At 39.3% G+C, this 18,871-nt stretch overlaps 1 protein-coding gene across 1 annotated transcript; it reads left to right on the top strand.

Annotated features, from left to right (window-relative positions):
• The first annotated feature begins 368 nt into the window (after positions 1 to 368).
• PDZK1IP1 (PDZK1 interacting protein 1) lies at positions 369 to 15,002 on the top strand. Its single transcript, XM_014056270.2, has 4 exons — positions 369 to 560; positions 9,068 to 9,176; positions 13,200 to 13,310; positions 14,803 to 15,002. The coding sequence occupies exons 1-4, from the start codon at positions 494 to 496 to the stop codon at positions 14,957 to 14,959; spliced, it is 444 nt and encodes a 147-aa protein (XP_013911745.1). The 5' UTR covers positions 369 to 493; the 3' UTR covers positions 14,960 to 15,002.
• Positions 15,003 to 18,871: the final 3,869 nt, after the last annotated feature.

An 18,871-nucleotide genomic window follows, 5' to 3' on the forward strand; every position in this document is an offset into this window, starting at 1 on the left:
AAATCAAAAAATATCTTGGGCAGTTGCTGAAGTTCTTGTTTGTGGAAAATAATTCTTATTCCTCTTTAAAGATTTATTTCCATTGGTTCTTTGAGCTGTCCTATATATCAAAGCCATTGCAACAGCATGCAGTTTTGGTTTCTCAGCCCTTCTTTGCAAAATACTTAACATCCGCCTTTTTCCCACTGGACTCTCTCCAAGCCATGAAGGAGCTGCCAAAATCTCAACACAGAGATCTTTCAGTTGTGCAGAAGAAATGAGAAGTGGTAAACATCACTCTGTTCTGTTCTTAGGTAGCTAAAGTGTTCAGGAATGTTTGTGAGGGACAACCTCCAACAGGCTAATCTAGGCGTGGCCTGCATAGAAACACCTTCAATCCTGTGATTCCTCAGATTGCCTTCTTGCCTTTTCCTGGGCAGGAGCAACTTTACTTCTGCCACCACCAACAAATATAAGTTATTGAGCTGGCAAGTGACGTCTGTATGCCTCCAGCATGAAAACTTTTCTGTTTGTTACCCTTTGCCTTTTTGCTGCTTGTGATCCTGTGAACTGTCAAGGAGGTAATATATTCTATTTTAGATTTTTGTTTTGAGTTGGGTAGGTTGCGTGTGGCAGTTTGATGTTTCCTTCTATAGGTTTCTTTTAATTGTTTGTTTTCTTCACACAGTTTCTTCTCTTCACCTCAGTTCCCTCTTGGTTTGTTTGTTGCTTTTCTATTTTTAGCTGTAAAAATTAGCACTTTGTGGGGTTAATATTACCAGGAATTCCTATACTGCTTGAAAAGATCATTTAAGCTAAACAAATAACTCAAATTAAGTTATTTGAGTAAACAAATTACAGCACATTATAATGCCTGCTTTATTTTTTCTCATTGTGGATATGTTTTACCTGGCTTTTAAATCCAAGATTACTAGAATTGCTTTTCATGTTTTGAAAAAACAAAAGAGGAAACAGATCCTAAAAAATACGTGGTTGCATAATATTGACAGATGCTAACGCGTACGTAAAGATACAAATTTTGAAATAATTTCAGTAGACATTCAATATTTAGCAGCCATAACTTCTGGGTAGGCAGAGTTTAGGTGCATCTGTCCTGCAATTTGGAAGAATAAAGGTTTTCATAATATAAAATGAAATAAACTTACAATAGATGGAAGATATAAATATATGCTTCTGGGAATCAGTTGAGCACATGTGAGATTACTTGTTGAAGCTAAAAAAAAACCTATTTCCTGGCCCTGAGTTAATTGTGAGCCAAAGAAGGCTGGCACAGTAAACTCACATATGTAAATGAAGAACGGGCATAAGCTGCACATGTCATAAACTGGGAAAGTCCAGAGCAATCCTGTGTGATGACTATCTGAAACATGATTGATTTGCATGCAATAATGACAGGATTTCCAAATGACACTGATGCTTCTGGAGAAAGAAATCCTGTAACAAAAAGGAATTGTTTGAAGAACGATGAGTTCAGATACTGGTTTCTCATCTTGTTAGGTGATGTAATTTATCTGTAAAATTTACATGGAAATTACATGGAAATACTGCACTTATCACAATAAAAATGACAAGATTTCCCAGATTGTAGTTTCATAACTCTTCAACAATCTCTATCCGGATAGAACAAGATAAGGCTCAGTAGTAGAAAACTTTGCAGCCAGGACTGAGAATATACCAGGTGGAAAGTGGCTATTCTTCTTCTTCCCACTAATGTTGCCCTGAAAAAATAGCACAGGGGATTTCTTCTTTTCAATATGATGTGTAGCAGAAAAATAAAAAAAAAGGAAAAGGGAACAGAGGGGGAAGAAGGAAGGAAAGAAGGAAGGAGGGAAGAAAAAAGAAGGGAAGGAGGGAGAGAGGAAGGAAGGAAAACATATTTTGCTGTCTCAAAATCTTTTTTGTCTCATGGTGACCAGAACTGGACACAAGCGTAGTCTTACCAAGGCAATATTAGCAGTACTAATACTTCACTTGATCTTGATACTATTCTTCTGTTGATGCAGCCTAGGACTGCATTGGCTTTTTTGGCAGCTGCAGCACATTGCTGCATACTCAAGTGGATGTCCATTAGGACTCCTAGAATTGTCTCACATGTTGAGCCACATACCACCTATTCTACACCTGTGGATTTGGTTTTTCTACTCTAAGTATAAAACCTTACTTTTCTCACCACTGAATTGGACTTCGTTGAATAGGGTCCAGTTTTCAAGTCTGTAAGGATCTTTTTTTTAACGTGTTAGCTATTCTCCCCAGCTTGGTGTTGTCTGCAAATTTGATAATTTTCCCTTCTATTCCGTCATCTAAATAATAATTGAAGGTGTTGAAGAGTTCTGGACCTAAGACAGAACCTTGGATACACTCCATGCTTCCCTCTATGTAGATGTAGTTCCACTGAAGAACTACATGCTGAGTGCAGTTGATCAGTCAGTTATGAATCCATCTGGTGTTGATGTCGTCTATTTCACATTTTTTCTATCTTATAAAGAAGTAGGCTGTGGACTACTTTGTTAAATGCCTTAGTGAAGTCCAAGTATACTATGTCCACAGCAGTTTGCTGATCCGCTTGCCCCTGAGCTATACCTACATATATTTCCTTGTTTTTTAGCCCAGCTGATAGACATGGCAGAGAGGATTGCTGTGCCTCAGCTGTTTTCCTGTGAACTGCGCATGCGTGCGCAGTGAATCGGTTGCTAAACCGGTAGGATAGGCATCTGAGTCCTGTGTTTGCTTCCTATGTCTCCTATTTTGTATTTCAGTTCCCCCCTTCTTTTTTATCACTTGGCTGATTGCCATGAGATGAGGTTTATGCTCTGGATTAGATCTTAAAATTTAGTTCCCCTCCCCCTCCAGTTATAGTTTAAAGCACTCTGGATAAGCTGAGTCACTTGATTTTCAAAAATGTTCTTCCCCTATTCTTGTAAAGTGTAGCCAATCCCTTGCCAGAAGCCATTTGTGTAGGTATTATAGACTGTGGTCTAGGAATTCATAGTTCTTTGGTGAGCAAGATACTTATTAAGCCAGTTCAAAGTTCACACAAATGAATTAGATTTCAAGTTTGCTTAATCAAACAAGAGTCTTTCTTTAAAGTTATCTAGGAAGTATTCCAAATAATAATTTATCAGATAAACCCCAATCTGTCTATTTCCTATCCAAGTATTTCTCTAAGTCTTTTTAATGATACTTGAAAAATCAGACCTTCCAATGACATTTTTATGTTCCTTGCTCTGTAGAGTAGACTGGGAACTTACAAAACACAATAGAAGAAAGTAATATCAAAACCATTTTTGCTCTGTTGCCAAGAAACCTGTAGGTTTTTATCCATGTACGGTAGTCACCTGCTGTTCTTCTTGATTAAAAGGTGATCTTTATTTTTTTATACTTTAAATGTATAATGCCAGATGCAAATCAAGAAGAATTCCTATATCTTTAATGGTGGAGTAAAAGTTTCACTTAGTGGACTGAAGCCCTATCTTCTTTGGCATTTGACTACTAATGTAAAGTTTGATATGTCTTCTATAAAATCCTGCATATTATACATGAATGGGTGCATTCCATCAACCTCTTGTTCATCAAACGCCTATAACAGGCAGCTTATGGGGCCTAAAATAGACATTTTGATACTTCTCTTTTTGAAAAGTTTCTAAAGTTAACATTAGTTATTCACATTCATAAAAGTGAATGTAAGACTATATATGAATTCCCATTACATACTAAGTCAGAAACCAGAGTTACAAACTATATATCAATATCACATTACACCTTAGCTCAGTAAATAAATAAGGTCATATATATTCTCATTTCAATGATTTTTTAAAATATATTTATACTGCTGGGTTCTCATTGATTTAAACACAAAATATCTTCATTAACACACACACAAAATAGCTGATAATTAATGGAAGTTTGTACTAGAACTAGAACCTGAAAGTGAAAAATCCAATGTTAAACATTGGAGAAAAAAGAAATCAATGTGATTCATAAAAAATAAACTTATGCATATTTATTCAAAAATAAAATTAATAGGACTTATTTTCTAATGAGTGTCGTTAGGACTTGGATCTGGTAATTGTATATGCAAATGAAGTCTAAATAGTTTCATTTAGATTTATTAGGGTTTCATCTCAGGAAACTAGGGGCAACATTACAGCCAAATTCATCATATTGTAGTGTGTCCTGGGCATATTAATTCATAAGAAACAATAAATTCAGTGAGACATACTGGAAAACGAGATGACAGCTGCAAAGTGGTATCAGCTGTGATCATGCTTTTAATTTTGTTTATTGATCATTGCTTAGTTTGTTTATGCTATGTGCATATCATGGCTTGCCCCAAAAGATGCAGTATGATGGATTGATATGTATATATGAGTCCTACTTTTGTAAATCGAAAAAGAATTTTTCTGCAGCTTATTTAATTTTACCTTATTGGAATGCTTCATTTCTCTTGTATTATCTATCTTGTCTTTGCACTTTAATTTAGAAGTATGGTTGCATCAAATGATACCATACATTGATGCAATTTCATATAAATATGATTTGTATAACATTCTAGGGGTTCAGATTCCACAATTCCATTTCTTAAGTTTATCATTAACAGATTGCCTAGAATATTTTCTTAGTCTTCATTATTGATGGGTTCCTTTTTGAACTTATATGGTAATGTGTAACTCTTAACCATGAGTTAAAGTGTTACACATTTAAAACAGTAGAATTGCACATGTAAAAAAGTAACTCAGCATTGTGGAAAAAACTAAGTAGATTGGCTTTGTGACCCCATGGGAATGTTTCAGAATGGTTTTGCAATCCTGTTCATGTTTACTTGGAAGTAAAACCTAGTAGGTTCAGTGAAATTCCTGAATTAGTGAATATAGGACAACACTCTTAACAATTAGATAATCCTATATTTGGAGTCTTATTGTATATGAGTTTCTCTTTTCTTTTTTACTATCTGTGTTTTGGTATTTTTATATGTTCATATTATTATTGTTATTGTTATTATTTACTGAATTTATATTGCCGTCTATTTGCCCATGGAGACTCAAGCTGCTTACAGAATATAAAAACAATAAAACTAATAAAGATTATAAAATTAATTCATATAATATAATATGATAAAATCACACACACCCTGCCTCCACTCCCCGTGGCGTGATAGCAGATCACGCGAGCCATTTAAAGGGTTCCATCCTGCTCTGGGTTCTCCAGGCCCGCTGGCAGAACCAGGTCTTTAGCGCCTTCCAGAAGAGTGTTAGAGTGGGGGCCATTCTAATCTCTGGTGGAATGATGTTGCAGAGAGAGGGAGCCACCACGGAGAAGGCCCCTTTTCTGGGTCCCACCAGGTGTATCTCCCTAGGGAATGGGACTTGCAGCATTCCCCGCTTCCCCGTTCTGATGGGTTGGGTAGATGTGACCGGCAAGAAACAGTCCCTCATATAACCTGGTCCCAAGCCATGAAGGGTTTTAAAGGTGACAACCAGCACCTTGAATTGTACCTGGAAGTAAATTGGCAGTCATGTTACCCTAAATCCATGTGTTCTCAACATCAGAAATGTTAAGATGTGTGGATTTTAACTTGCAAAATTCCCCAGCCAACTCAATAAGATTGAAAACACTGTCCTGAATATTAATTAATCCACATAATATGGAGAAAGCAATATTTCCTTATTGATTATCTTAGAGTTACCATATTTTGGTCAAAAAAATTTGGATGACCATGAAATGGCAGGAAACAGATATAGACAATGAAGATTCCCAGATGCTTTCTGCAGGGCAGGGATAAGTTTAAGATGTTTTGGTACCATTTAGCTTCATTGTCCAATATATTTGTACCCTAGAAATGATAACACTAATGAACTGTTGTTAAAGGAAAGAGGTATTGGTAAGACTTTTGTGGGAGGACAGGGTTCCAGTAGCTGTTTCTTGTAAAAGAATTAACACATTTTATGGTGTCTAAAACATTCATCATGATGTCAGATTTGGCCACCAAATGCCATTTCTTTTAGCAATGGACCTTGGTTCATTGCAACATCCAACAATATATTTCAGAGTTGTAATTTATTATTAAGGTAAAAGTTCAGGGCTATAAACAACTGCAGGATAGGATAGGATAGGATAGGATAGGATAGGATAGAATAGAATAGAATAGAATAGAATAGAATAGAATAGAATAGAATAGAATAGAATAGAATAGAACAGAACAGAATACTTGGAGGTCTTCTAGTCCAACCTCCAGGCAGGAAACCCTATACCATTTCAGACAAATGATTGTTCGATTTCTTCTTAAAACTTGTAGTGTTGGAGCATTCATAACTTCTGGAGGCAAGTTGTTGCACTGATTAATTGTTCTCACTGTCAGGAAATTTATCCTTTGTTCTAGATTGTTTCCCTCCTTGATTAGTTTCCACACATTGCTTCTTGTTCTATCCTCAAGTGCTTTGAAGAATAGCTTGACTGCCTCTTCTTTGTGGCAGCCCCTGAGATATCAGAACACTTCTATCATGTCACCCCTTCTTTTCCTAAGACTAGACATACCCAGTTCCTGCAACCGTTCTTCATATGCTTTAGCCTCCAGTCCCCTAATCATCTTTGTTGTTCTTCTCGGCACTCTTTCTAGAGACTCAACATCAATCAATCAATCAATCAATCAATCAATCAATCAGGTAGATGAAACTTTACTATTGGATCATTATGGCGGGAAAAGTTTCATTCTTGTGCCACACTTGAAGACATGAGAGTGCCTTAACAAGAGTTGGCAGAACTTGCTTCTTTTCAGGTGTAGTTTATTAAAACAAGCATTTTTGTTCTCCAAATGCCTCTAATTTGGTACATCTTTTCTCTATTTGTTCTTTGGTTGTTTTACATTACCTACATGTTATTGAACAATCTCTTAGAATTGTCTGAGATGGGATGCAGAATGACTGACGGGGAATAAAATAGATGACTTTTCAATTTGTTTTAAGTTTATAATTTTACAAATGAAGACTACCTTTAAGACTGAGCTCTTTTCCCTTTCATGGTTGTGCACAAGCATGACTTTTCAAAGCCAGGAAGGGGAAAAATCTATTTCATCTGAAAATCCATTTATCTGCCTAATTACTGTTGGTACATTACATTCTGAGCTTTTTAGTACCTGGCTTTTCCAGGGCTTTCAAGTCTAGTGCTTACCTCTTCTGAATTGGATTTCACCAAAAGGAACTAAAGTCTAATCCCCTATTTTTAATAATGTAAAAAAAAAAAGTAAAATACATTTCTATTTTTAAAGCTAAAGGCAAGATGCAGAATAAAGAGAGAACTTTGGACTCTTTTCCATTGGTTATTCAAGCCTAGCATTAACTATGACAGAACAATCTGCTCCTGTATTAACTGAGGTAGAGCTTTTATTTGCTTTTAGAGTTCCTCCAAAGTTTCAGGATTACTGAGGATTACCCAGAATGACACTACTGATAATAGAAAAGAATTACTAGTTTGCACTTTTCTTCTTTATCTTCCGACAATTCTCTCAGTTTTCTTAAAATTGCGTTCAGGGGAAGCTGATCCTGCTTTAGATCCTCAGAGATTTGACCGTAGTTCTGAAGAGAGCCTGTGTGAACTGCTCAGTATCCACAGTTTAGAAAATTGGAGGGTTTAACCAAGTAAATATATTCAAAAGCTATAAAAAGAACATCTATAGCTGAGAATGTTTAGGGGTGTTCAACCTTGGGATTTTAAGACTTATGAACTTCAATTCCCATAATTCCATGGCTGTCTGAGAAATTCTGGGAGTTGAAGTTCACAAATTTTAAAGTTGCCAGGATTGGACATCCCTGGTTTAGATTGTAAAAGTCTTAGTTAGAGCTTTATACAAAATGGAAACCAAGGCACAGAAGCTTTTAAATTCAAAAGGAGCAGGGAGTGGATGTATATCCTTATTGCACCAACACTGAGCAATAATGAAAAAGCTACAGATGCCATCAGGACTTCGAATTTTTTTCCCAAAAAACGATGCATACACTTTTGCTTTAGAGAAGACAAAAATTAAGACCGAGAGCACTAGAGTCACTTTTGGCAAATCAGGTCTGTTTTCCTAATTATCATCATCATCACTTTTGGAACTCTATTATTTTTGAGATCATCCCTGAGTGCTCTTTAGAAGACCAGATCCTGAAGATGAAACTCAAATACTTTGGCCAACTAATGAGAAGGAAGGACTCACTGGAGAAGAGCCTAATGCTGGGAAAGATTGAGGGCAAAAGAAGAATGGGACGAAAGAGAATGAGGTGGCTGGATGGAGTCACCAAAGCAGTAGGCGTGAGCTTAAATGGACTCCAGAGGATGGTAAAGGACATGAAGGCCTGGAGAAACGTTGTCCAGTGGGTCGCAGTGTGTCAGACATGACTTCGCAACTAACAACAACAAGAACAATTATTTTGAAAGATTGCAGTATTGGGGAAGTCAGATTTAATTTATTTTCAAGGTGTGGCAAAGATTAGGTATTTTTCCGAGAAAGATTTGCAGCAAAACACAACTGGGCTGGGTCAATTAATCACAATGTTGCAAAACAAACAAACCATTTAGAAAGAGATTTGTCAAAATCTATGTTGAAATCTATAGGTTTCAACATGCCATCTATAATAAAAACGTTGTTTTGGGCAGGTAAGACAAGAGAAGATATTACTTTCCTGACTTCCATTTATTCATTGGTTTAGCTAGGGATTTGCCCAAAGGGCACTTGAAAAATGGCAGGCAAGCTACTATATATAAACAGGAAGCAAACCCTACACTCACTAACACTGATGATGTTACCTGGTTAAGTAATGAAACAACTGCAAGCGAACAGATGAACTGCTTGCCTCCAGAAGTTGTGAATGCCCCAACACTGGAAGTCTTTAAGAAGATGTTGGATAGCCATTTGTCTAAATAGTATAGGATTTCCTGCCTAGGCAGGGGGTTGGATTAGAAGACCTCCAAGGTCCCTTCCAACTCTGCTATTGTATTGTATTGTATTGTAAACAACCAAGCTCAGACAGCACTAAACCCTCCGCAAAATACATATTTACCATAATCTTGCATTAGTTCCTTTTCTTCACAGTTATCAGGACACTTGATCCATGGCTGCAAGGTGTAATTGCTGTTTCAGTGTTTTTGTTTTTGGCAATGATTTCCTTTATCATCAACAAATTATGGTGCCAGGATGAAAAGTAAGTGCTGATTTTTCTTTCCCTTGTTACAACATGTGGCATTTCACTTGGTTTTATTCTATATATCAGTGTTGGTGAACCTTTTCGGCACCATGCCAAAATGGAAGTGCACAAGTGCCGGAAACCGGAAGAGCAGCTACCCAGTGCGCATATGTGCACCTGGAAGATGATCTTCCAGTTTCCAGTGTGCAAATACGCACCACCCAGCCAGTTTCTGGTGTGCATGTGCACGAGAAGACCAGCTGGCTAGTGCATATGTGCATGCTGGAAACTGGAAGATCATCTTCCCAGAGTAGGCATGTGCACTGGGCAGCTGCTCTTCCGGTTTCCAGCACTCCCACATGTGTGAAGACAGCTGGCCAGCACATCAGAAGAGCAACGGGCGACAGCTCGTGTGCCCGGGGAGATGGTTGTGTGTGCCACTTCCGGCACATGTGCCATAGGTTCACCGTCACAGCTATATAAGTTAAGTCTGTGAGATCTGTGGTTGGACTCCTCATGTTCTTAAAGTAAATTGGCTATAGAGGCCATTCAACTGAAGTCAAGGTATTAATGGAACAAGGTCCCAATGGTGCTTTTTCCAAAAGGCAACTGGACTTGTTTTCTTTTTCCTTTGAAAATGTTTTGCTTCTCATCTAAGAAGCTTCTTCATCTTCTTGTTGGATGAGAAATGAAATGTTTTCAAAGGGGAAAAAAACAAAGAAAGTCCAGTTGCTTTTTGGAAAAACCACTTGTGGAACAACCATGGCCTTGATGATTGAGAATCGCTTATAGCATGAATAAAATATTGAAGATCTTCTTTAGAGTTTACTCAAAGCGGTTCATCCTCAATCTTGTATTTATATTAGTCTGCTGGAAATGGGAAAAAAAAGCAGATTTCTTAATATTTTATACTATGTGATTGAAATTAGAAAAATAATTTCACAATTATTTAAGAGTAGTAAGAGTAAACTGATTCCATGGCCTGGGCTGGATTCCTTTCTCCTTTCTCATCGTTTCCTCCTAATAGAGTGGGAGATCTCCCAGTGCCACACCTGATTTAGCTATGGATGTAAGATCTGAGTACAAAAAATCCAAATGGATTTGTTATCACATGTTAGTAAAGACTTAGATTTAATATATATGTATAATAGTTGTTTGGAATTTTGCAAATCTGGTATAGTTAGACTGTTGTCCTCATGGTATTGGGTTATGCAACTAAGCCCTTTCTCCTAGCAATTAGATAAATACAAATTGCGTACCAAATCTTGTGGAGACATGATGACTTCATGTACAAAAACTATATGCAGATTAACAAATGAATTAACACAGAAGATCTACATGGGGCTGCCCCTGAAAAGTGTTCGGAGACTACAATTAGTCCAGAACGCAGTCGCGCGAGCAATACTGGGTGTACCAAGATACACCCACGTTACATCTATCCTCTGCGAGCTGAACTGGCTTCCTATTGGTCTCCGAACGTGATTCAAGGTGCTGGTCATTACCTTTAAAGCCCTACATGGCTTAGGAGCTGGATATCTGCGAGACTGCCTACTGCCGCATACCTCCCAACGGCCGATAACATTGTACAGGGTGGGCCTCCTTCAGGTGCCGTCAGCCAGGCAATGTCAGCTGGCGGCTCCTGTAGCCGCTCCGACCCTATGGAATGAACTACCCCCTGAGATCCGGACCCTACCCACTCTCATGGCCTTCCGAAAGGCTATCAAAACCTGGCTATTCCAGCAGGCCTGGGGCTGTTGACTTCATGACTGAGGTCCAGCCCCAACCAAATTGGGTGCATGATGAGTTTGTAATCTGTTTCCTCTGTTTTTTTTAATTCTTTATTTTTATAATTTACTTCTGTAAGCCGCCCGGAGTTCTCCGGGATTGGGCAGCCTATAAATTCATTAAATACAATACAATACAATACAATCTGAAGTGCACACTGCTTAGCAAATGCTGGCTTTTTAAATTTTAACCCAGGGTGCCTCATATTTATTAGACAGAATGGTAGGCTACCTAGGTATGCTGAAAAGTTTGTATAACAGAAAAATTCTCTCTGTTGACTCAGACAGTTAAAACAATCATGAAACAATGTGTATATAATATTATATACTTCATTAAATAAATGCTTTCTTGGATCTGCTTTTAGGAAATACTGTCCACATTTCTTTCCCTGCCAGGAAGTCCCTGAATCCAGATTGAGGAACTAAAGATGTCAGGGTTCCAAATAGCATCCAAAATTAAATTGGAGTCTGAGGCAAATGATTCCTCAAATTTCCAATTTATTAAGAGACCCATGTTGGCACATCTGGGAAAACCCAAATATGAAGATTTCCTGGTTTTTCCACCCAGTTGAAAGTTCAAAATCTTTCCCCCACACCTATAAGTCCATCACATGGTCCAATCTTCCATTGCCATGCTGGCAACTTCCACCCATCCAGTTCCAGTCAGAGCCAGAGGTGCAGAGACAAAGGGTGACCTTGGCTTTCTAGAAATAATTTTGTTATGGCTACATACCATCTAACTCTGTACAATCCCCCCTCCCATTTTCCCACAATAGCAATGCATAGTAGAATAATAGAAAGGGTGGCAGGCCTGAAGTCCACAAGAAAATATGACTTGCAGGCCTGACAAAGAGACAGTTTAGGACCGTGATGGCGAAACTTTGGGGCGCGTGCCACAGGTGGCATGTGGAGCCCTCTATGCAGACATGCGAGCCATCACCCATCACCCAGATCAGCTGCACAGTGCATGTGCACCTGCCTCACATCGGCCAGCTGATTTTCGGGTCTCTGCTGCTCACAGGGGTGTGTGTGTCACATGTGCATACATGGGAGGAGAAGTGTGGGGGACCATGGGTGTGAATGTGGTCTGCCCTCCGTGCCCTGTTTTTAGTCCCAGGAGGCTTCAGAGACCACCATTGCATTAGCTCTTTCAAAGGCTCCATTGGCAGCGGGGTGGCATGCTGAACTGAGATCCAGCAGTAAAAAAAAAAGTAAATCTGAAGGTGATTAAGAAATGATGCTCAGCTGAACTTTATGTCCATAATGGCTACATTATGATTGTGGGCACAAATGAAATCTCTCAACTCCCAGTCACTCTATTCACCAGCTGATTGCAGAAACCTAAGTTCCTGTGGCCCACTTGCAAGGAGCAGCTGTCCAAAATGATGTACACAGTCCCCCAATCTTTCTGGAGAGATTTCACCAGCCAGGATCCATTTTCTGGTCACTAATCTTAACTGTGATGCCATTCCTGCTCCTTAAGGGATGTCTAATTCATCAGAAGTCCTCATCAGATTTTTAATCTTAATCAGCTGAGATGCATCTTTATTATTGATTATGTCATTGTATCATCTATATAGTTATTGTTATTATTTATACTATTAATGTTATTTATGATGTAAGCTTGACATTCTTGGGCTCCATCTTATGACATTCAGAAATAAAGAAATACAACCTTCAGCTGAAAGAACTAAACATATGAATTGCTCCTCCAATTCATTCCCCCCACCAGTTTTACTAGGTTACAGGATAAAATACAAACCACAAAAGTAAATAGGAATACAGGGGTGGTGAAAGAGAAGTTAGGAGGGGCTGGGGAAAAGAAAAAAAAGTTTATTTCCGACTCCCTCTGTTGCAGTAAAATAAAGCACTAACATCAAACAACAACTTTTTGCTTTTTCATAATAATATAATATAAACTATCCGTTTCTATAAACATATATCAATGTAATTGGTAGAACTCAAAATCAAAGTTTCATTTTCCTCCCACTTCAAGCACAAAATCTCTGTGAGGCAACATAATAAATTTATATTCTTTTCTTTAATCAAAATGGTCAATTTAGCCATTTCTGCCAAGTCCATCAGCTTCTGTAGCCATTCATCCATGGTGGGAATTAAAATGTCCTTCCATTTTTCTCCATACATTAATCTTGCTGCTGTCAACGTATACTGTATAAGATCAAAGTTCCGAATTTTTTCTCCCAAGTCTTTTTCCATCCTTTTTGTCTTGTTATGCTCTTTCTAATTGCTTCTGCAGGGATTCCAAAGAAGAAGATAAACGAGTGACCTTCAGGAATAGAAATACTAAAGCATCCATCACTTCTAATGGAATGGAAGGAACCTATTCAGCATCCGCAGCAAGCTTCAGGTTGTTTCCTAAATTATTAAAAATTATAACTAACAGCACCTTTCCAGAAATACCTACAGAAGTAAATCTCATTGTGCTCAATAGGGTTTATTCTAAAGAAAGTGAATGCCAGGTAGTCAGCCTGCTTCTGAAATCAGTGCCTTTTTGATTAGGTTGTGATGATGAAAATGATTGATTTATTATTTTCTCTCTGTTTTACTGCCCATTAACTATATATCCTAACAGGGTCTGACAATGTGATTAATAATGACTGACAAATGAAAAGTCTCACTTTTTTTACTTAATTGTTTCTTTTAGCTGTGTGTATAACCAGCATATAGGGATGCAGTGGCTCAGTGCCTAAGATGCTGAGCTTGTTGATCAGAAAGGTTGGCAATTTGGTGGTTTGACTCCCTAGCACTGTGTAACGGAGTGAGTTCTTGTTACTTTCCCAGCTTCTGCCAACCTAGCAGTTCGAAAGCATGTAAAAATCCAAGTAGAAAAATAGGAACCACCTTGGTGGGAAGGTAACAGCATTCCGTGTGCCTTTGGCATTTAGTCATTGGCGTTTAGGCCCCATGACCATGGAGATGTCTTCAGACAGCACTGGCTCTTCGACTTCAAAACAGAGATGAGCACCGCCTGCTAGAGTCGGGAATGACTAGCACATATGTTCAAGGGGATATAACCAGCAACCCTGAAATACTTCACTTCTGAAATCTGTAGGAAAAAGAAATTGATTTATGGATATTTTAACCCTCTTGGACCATTTGGGAACATCAAAATATCATTCAGACAACCTTTTATCTAAAATGGTATAAATAGGGGTTTCCTACTTGAGCAAGGGATTGGACTAGAAGATCTCTAAGGTCCCTTCCAATTCTGTTATTTTGTTATTTAGAACAGAGTTGACCATTTTCCAAGGCAACAATTCTACTAGGTTAACCAGGTACAGGTATCAGCCCTTTGAGGAAGTCCAGATAAGAAGTTCAACCAGGAGTACTAATCCTCATTGCAACATTGCATTAACAGACTCTTGCAAGACTGAAAGTGTTTCTCCTTGCCTTTTATGCTCCAGAAAATTAGAGATGGTCCCTTGTGAATCCTTTCCCATGCCTTCCTTCTATCTATGGGCTGAGTCCAGTCTCTGTCCCATCTCCCAAGGTATCATTACATATCATATCATCACATATCATTACATCAGTAGCAACAAGTGGTTGTATCCATGGCTAAAAAGAAAGTATGACTTTTACCAGATAATGGATTAGGGGCATTTGTCAACCATTCCCAAGAGGGCAAATACCAATTCTGTCCATCATTTACTTCTACCCAATCACTGCTCTTTCAAGGAAGGGAGGGATCATATGACCAGGACACTACCATGAATATCAATGCAGCTATCTCTCAAATTGGGAGAAGAAATTGGTGGGAGATATATGCATGGTATCCTTGAACATAGGAGGAGTGCCAATATAATACAGAAATAATAGATATGCTTTTTCTAATATTTCAGCTGTGAAGAAGGCCCTCATTGCTATGAAAACCAAGTTGAGTTTGAATGTGACACTGTGACCAATCATCATACTGAATGTCATGCAAGTGTTGACTCTCATTGTGACACCAGGACTGAATGTCATGAAAATATAGACGTGGTTACCACAAATATGTAACATCATTTTGTTATTTATTCTTATATTTTAAAACCTCTCTATAATATAGAATCCTTACAAGATAAGCCAATATCATTTATGATGTATGATTTTAATCAATTTATTCAAAGGCCAACTATGTAGAGGCGTATTAACATTTTTGCAGTGGCTTTATTTTGTCTAAGTTCTGCACATGTCAGATTGAATTAATTGGTACATAGCAGAGGTGGGTTGCTGCTGGTTCGGCCCAGTTCGGCCGAACCAGGAATGGGAGCAGTGGCAGGAGGTCCACCCACCCAGCTGGATGTGTCTGCGCATGCACAGAAGCATGGCATGCATGCACGAGCATGCGAGCGTCCGTGCACGAGCGAACCGGTAGTAAACCAGTTAGCAGCCCACTACTGGTGCATAGTACTCCATAATATGGTTTTTTCACCAAAGGAAACTCACTAACCTATTTTATTCTATTTTACTTTTCTTGTTGCACATTTTTGTACTTCATAATCTTTGTAAGCTTAGTGCTACAGATGGTCCACAATCTCACTTTCAGGCCCTCTGTAACTCAGTGTTATATTCCTGTTTATTACCAGGGAATTTCTTGTTTGAAAATTATTTTTCTTCATGGTAAAAATCTCCCCCCCCCCAAAAAAAACAACCTGTATTAACAATAGTATTGTTAATAAAGCTGAAGGCATAGTGGTAGTCTTTGACCAATTGCTTCCATTTTATTTTTTATTCTTGTTTATAGAGTCACCATAAAATTTTTGGATGAGGTTGGAATTATTTTTATATAAATATTTTTTCACATGAATTTTCCTTTTCTTATCTGCATTAAACAAATGTTTAAAAACTCCTTATCTATGAGCATATATAACTGGTTGTTACTTTTCTAATAAAATTCATGAATCAAAAAAGATGCTACCAGTCTCCTGATTTTTTCACTACTATAGACTAACATGGTTCTTCTACAAAAGTAACTTTTCGGAATTCTTGGAGAATCTCAACAAATGTGTGGGTATGATTATCGGTGGTATATTCGATGGTAGACCGAAACTAGACCATGTTTTTGATTATCACTTCCACAGTCCCTTGCCATGGGCCATATGGGTTGAAATGGTTAGAATGCAATATTGTAGGCAAACTCTGCTTACATCCTGGAGTCTGAACCTGATGGGCTCAAAGTTGACTCAGCCTTCCATTCTTCTGAGCTCAGTAAAATGAGGATCCAGATCGTTGGGAGCAATATGTTGACATTATAAACTGCCCAGAAAGTGCTGAAAAGCATTAGGGGGCCATATATAAGTCTAAGTGCTAATGCTAGTGATACAATTTGATTGAAGCTCAATTATACCTGGACAGTATCAGGTTATCAGTCCCTAACTATGCTATAATTGGCTCTTCCAAAGGCCTTTGATAAGAGAGTATCCCTGAAGGCTCTAAGTAAATGTAGAATTTATGAGATAGACAGTCCCTTTGCAAATCAGCAATATTATGCTTTCTTTAAAGGATGTAAATGGATGCTTCCCATAATGATATAAACAAGAAAGTAGAAATATGTAGCTTATTTCTACATAATTTAGAATTGGGTGCTCAGTTGTCTTGTCATATCTTATAAACAAGTCTAATATGAAGCCTAATTTGGTTGGATTTAATTTGAAAGATGAGCGAGTCAATTATGTGTGAGTTGGGCAGCTATAGAAATTTGTTTAAGAAGTTTATTTTTCACATTTTTGAACTGTCCATCTCCCCCCCCCCCCGAGGGGGTCACGTACACCAAAGTATTAAAACATAAAAACAGTATACAAAAGTTATAAAAAATAGAGTGAGATGATAAAAACAATGCTAAATTAATCAAAAGAAGAGAGGAGGACTCTCAGGATGTGATGGTCATAAATGTGAGGATTGGCCACAAAGCTTTTTTTTACACTTATAGCTTCAAATGGTCTCTAAACAAGACAGTTGGTGAGCAAGGACATATGAGCCGTGGTGGTGCAGTGGTTATAATGCAGTACTGCAGGCTACTTCTGCTGACTGCTGGTTGCAGTTTGGTAGTTCGATTCTCACCAGCTCAAGGTTGACTTAACCTTCCATCTTTCCGGGGTGGGTAAAAAGAAGACCCAAATTGTTGGGGACAATATGCTGACTCTGTAAACCACTTAGAGAGGTCTCTAAATTACTGTGAAATGGTATATAAGTCTAAGTGCTATTGCTATAAGACTATCCTCACTGCATCCATATAGCATTCAGCATGTTTAAAATATTGGATGTGCTTCCCCCTAGAAGTCAGCAATGGGTGTGAAATCCCAATAGCTTAAAAGAAGTTTAAAAAGGCATTAGTTTGAAATATAGACCATGTCAATTACTGGCTGTATGCAAAGAAGTCAGTGAGAGCCTGAAAAACTACATTTGTTTTTCAAATGTGAGGGTTTTTAAAAATCAAATACATATTTTCACAGCTTAATTTGCTTGTTTATATTTGTCTGTCAATAAAACTGTTTCTCTTCTCTTATGTTGGAAAAGATATTTTAGCTATTACCGTGTTTCCCCAAAAATAAGACAGGGTCTTATTTTCTTTTTACCCACATAATATGGCTTGGGCCTTATTATGAGGGGAGGGTTTATTGTTTTGGGGTTGCCGGGCAGCTGCCCTCTTGAAGCGGGCTCCCAAAGAGTCGGGCACAACCTCATGGGCGAATGGTTGTGTTGTGCTGTCGCAGCAGCACAACACAATAGCCATGAAGCGACCACACTCATGAGCAGCCACCCAGCAAACTCCCTTTCCAGCTGGGCACAGTGCCATTCACTGACCTAGGGGTATTGCCAAGCTGCATGAGCACCTGTTTATCACTGCCCGGCTTCCACGGCTTGGCGCCTCCAAAATGCCAGTGAATGGTGCTCTGCACAGCTGGAGAGGGGGGTTGGTGAATGGCTGTTCCACTCTCACACCTCCCAGCCTCATGATGCCCTGGCCCAACTCTCCGTGCAGAGCCAGGGCACTTCCTCTTCCACCGCCGCTGCCACCACCATCCCAGCATGGCTTTTTTGGCGGCTTCCAAACCGAGTCTTCCAGCAGTGGCCGCTCTGGGCATACGCTCTATGGTTGTACACTCTGCTGGCAGCTGGCCCACAACCATAGAGCATACACCCAGAGCAGCCACTGCTGGAAGACTCGATTTGGAAGCCACCAAAAAAGCCATGCTGGGATGGTGACGGTGGTGGCAGCAGAGGTACTCTGGCTCTGCCAGGTGAGCTGGGCCCGGGCATCGTGAGGCTAGGAGGCGCGCGAGTGGGAGCAGAACAGCTGCTCACACAACCTCCCTCTCCAGCCATGCAGATCACATTTCACTGGAATTTCGAAGGCGGCAAGCCACCGCAGCTGGGTGGTGGCGAACAGGTGCTCACGCGGCTTGGCGATACCCCTAGGTCAGTGAATGGCGTTGTGCCCGACTGGAAAGGGGGTTTGCCATATGGCTGCTCATGAGCCTGGTCGCTTCATGGCTGTTGTGTTGTGCTGCTGTGACAGTGCAACACAGCCATTCGCCCATGAGGCTATGCCCGGCTCTTTGGGAGCCCGCTCGCAAGAGAGCAGCTGCCCAGCAACCCCCCTCTTCAGCTGGGCACCGCGCTGCTCATCAACCTAGTGCCAAGCAACGCGATCATCTTTGCCTCCCCCCCGGTTCCCACATCTTGGCACTTTCAGGATACCACTAGGTTGGTGAGCAGCGTTCTGCCGGGCCGGAGGTGGGTGGTTGTCCAGGGGGCTTATTTGCAGGAGAAGGCTTATATTTTTGCCAACCAAAAAAATGTGGCATGACCTTATTATCAGGACATGTCATATTTTCAGGGAAACACGGTATATCTGTAAAGTGCTCAAAGAAAAATATGAATTTAGGCCCTTCAAATAATTCCTCAGGATCAATCAAAATTTGGAGT

Source organism: Thamnophis sirtalis, unplaced genomic scaffold (genome assembly GCF_051295495.1).
Source record: "Thamnophis sirtalis isolate CommonGarterSnake01/CBP01778 unplaced genomic scaffold, rThaSir2_p1.2 scaffold_7, whole genome shotgun sequence".
In the NCBI taxonomy this organism is placed as follows: Eukaryota; Metazoa; Chordata; class Lepidosauria; order Squamata; family Natricidae; genus Thamnophis; species Thamnophis sirtalis.

What these genes read in the sequence shown, in the direction of transcription:
- PDZK1IP1 (XM_014056270.2), top strand. Translation starts at nt 494, where the DNA reads ATGAAAACTTTTCTGTTTGTTACCCTTTGCCTTTTTGCTGCTTGTGAT. An exon ending in TTATGGTGCCAGGATGAAAA is followed by an intron (nt 9,177 to 13,199) that starts GTAAGTGCTGAT and finishes TTGCTTCTGCAG; the next exon opens with GGATTCCAAAGAAGAAGATA. An exon ending in GCATCCGCAGCAAGCTTCAG is followed by an intron (nt 13,311 to 14,802) that starts GTTGTTTCCTAA and finishes CTAATATTTCAG; the next exon opens with CTGTGAAGAAGGCCCTCATT.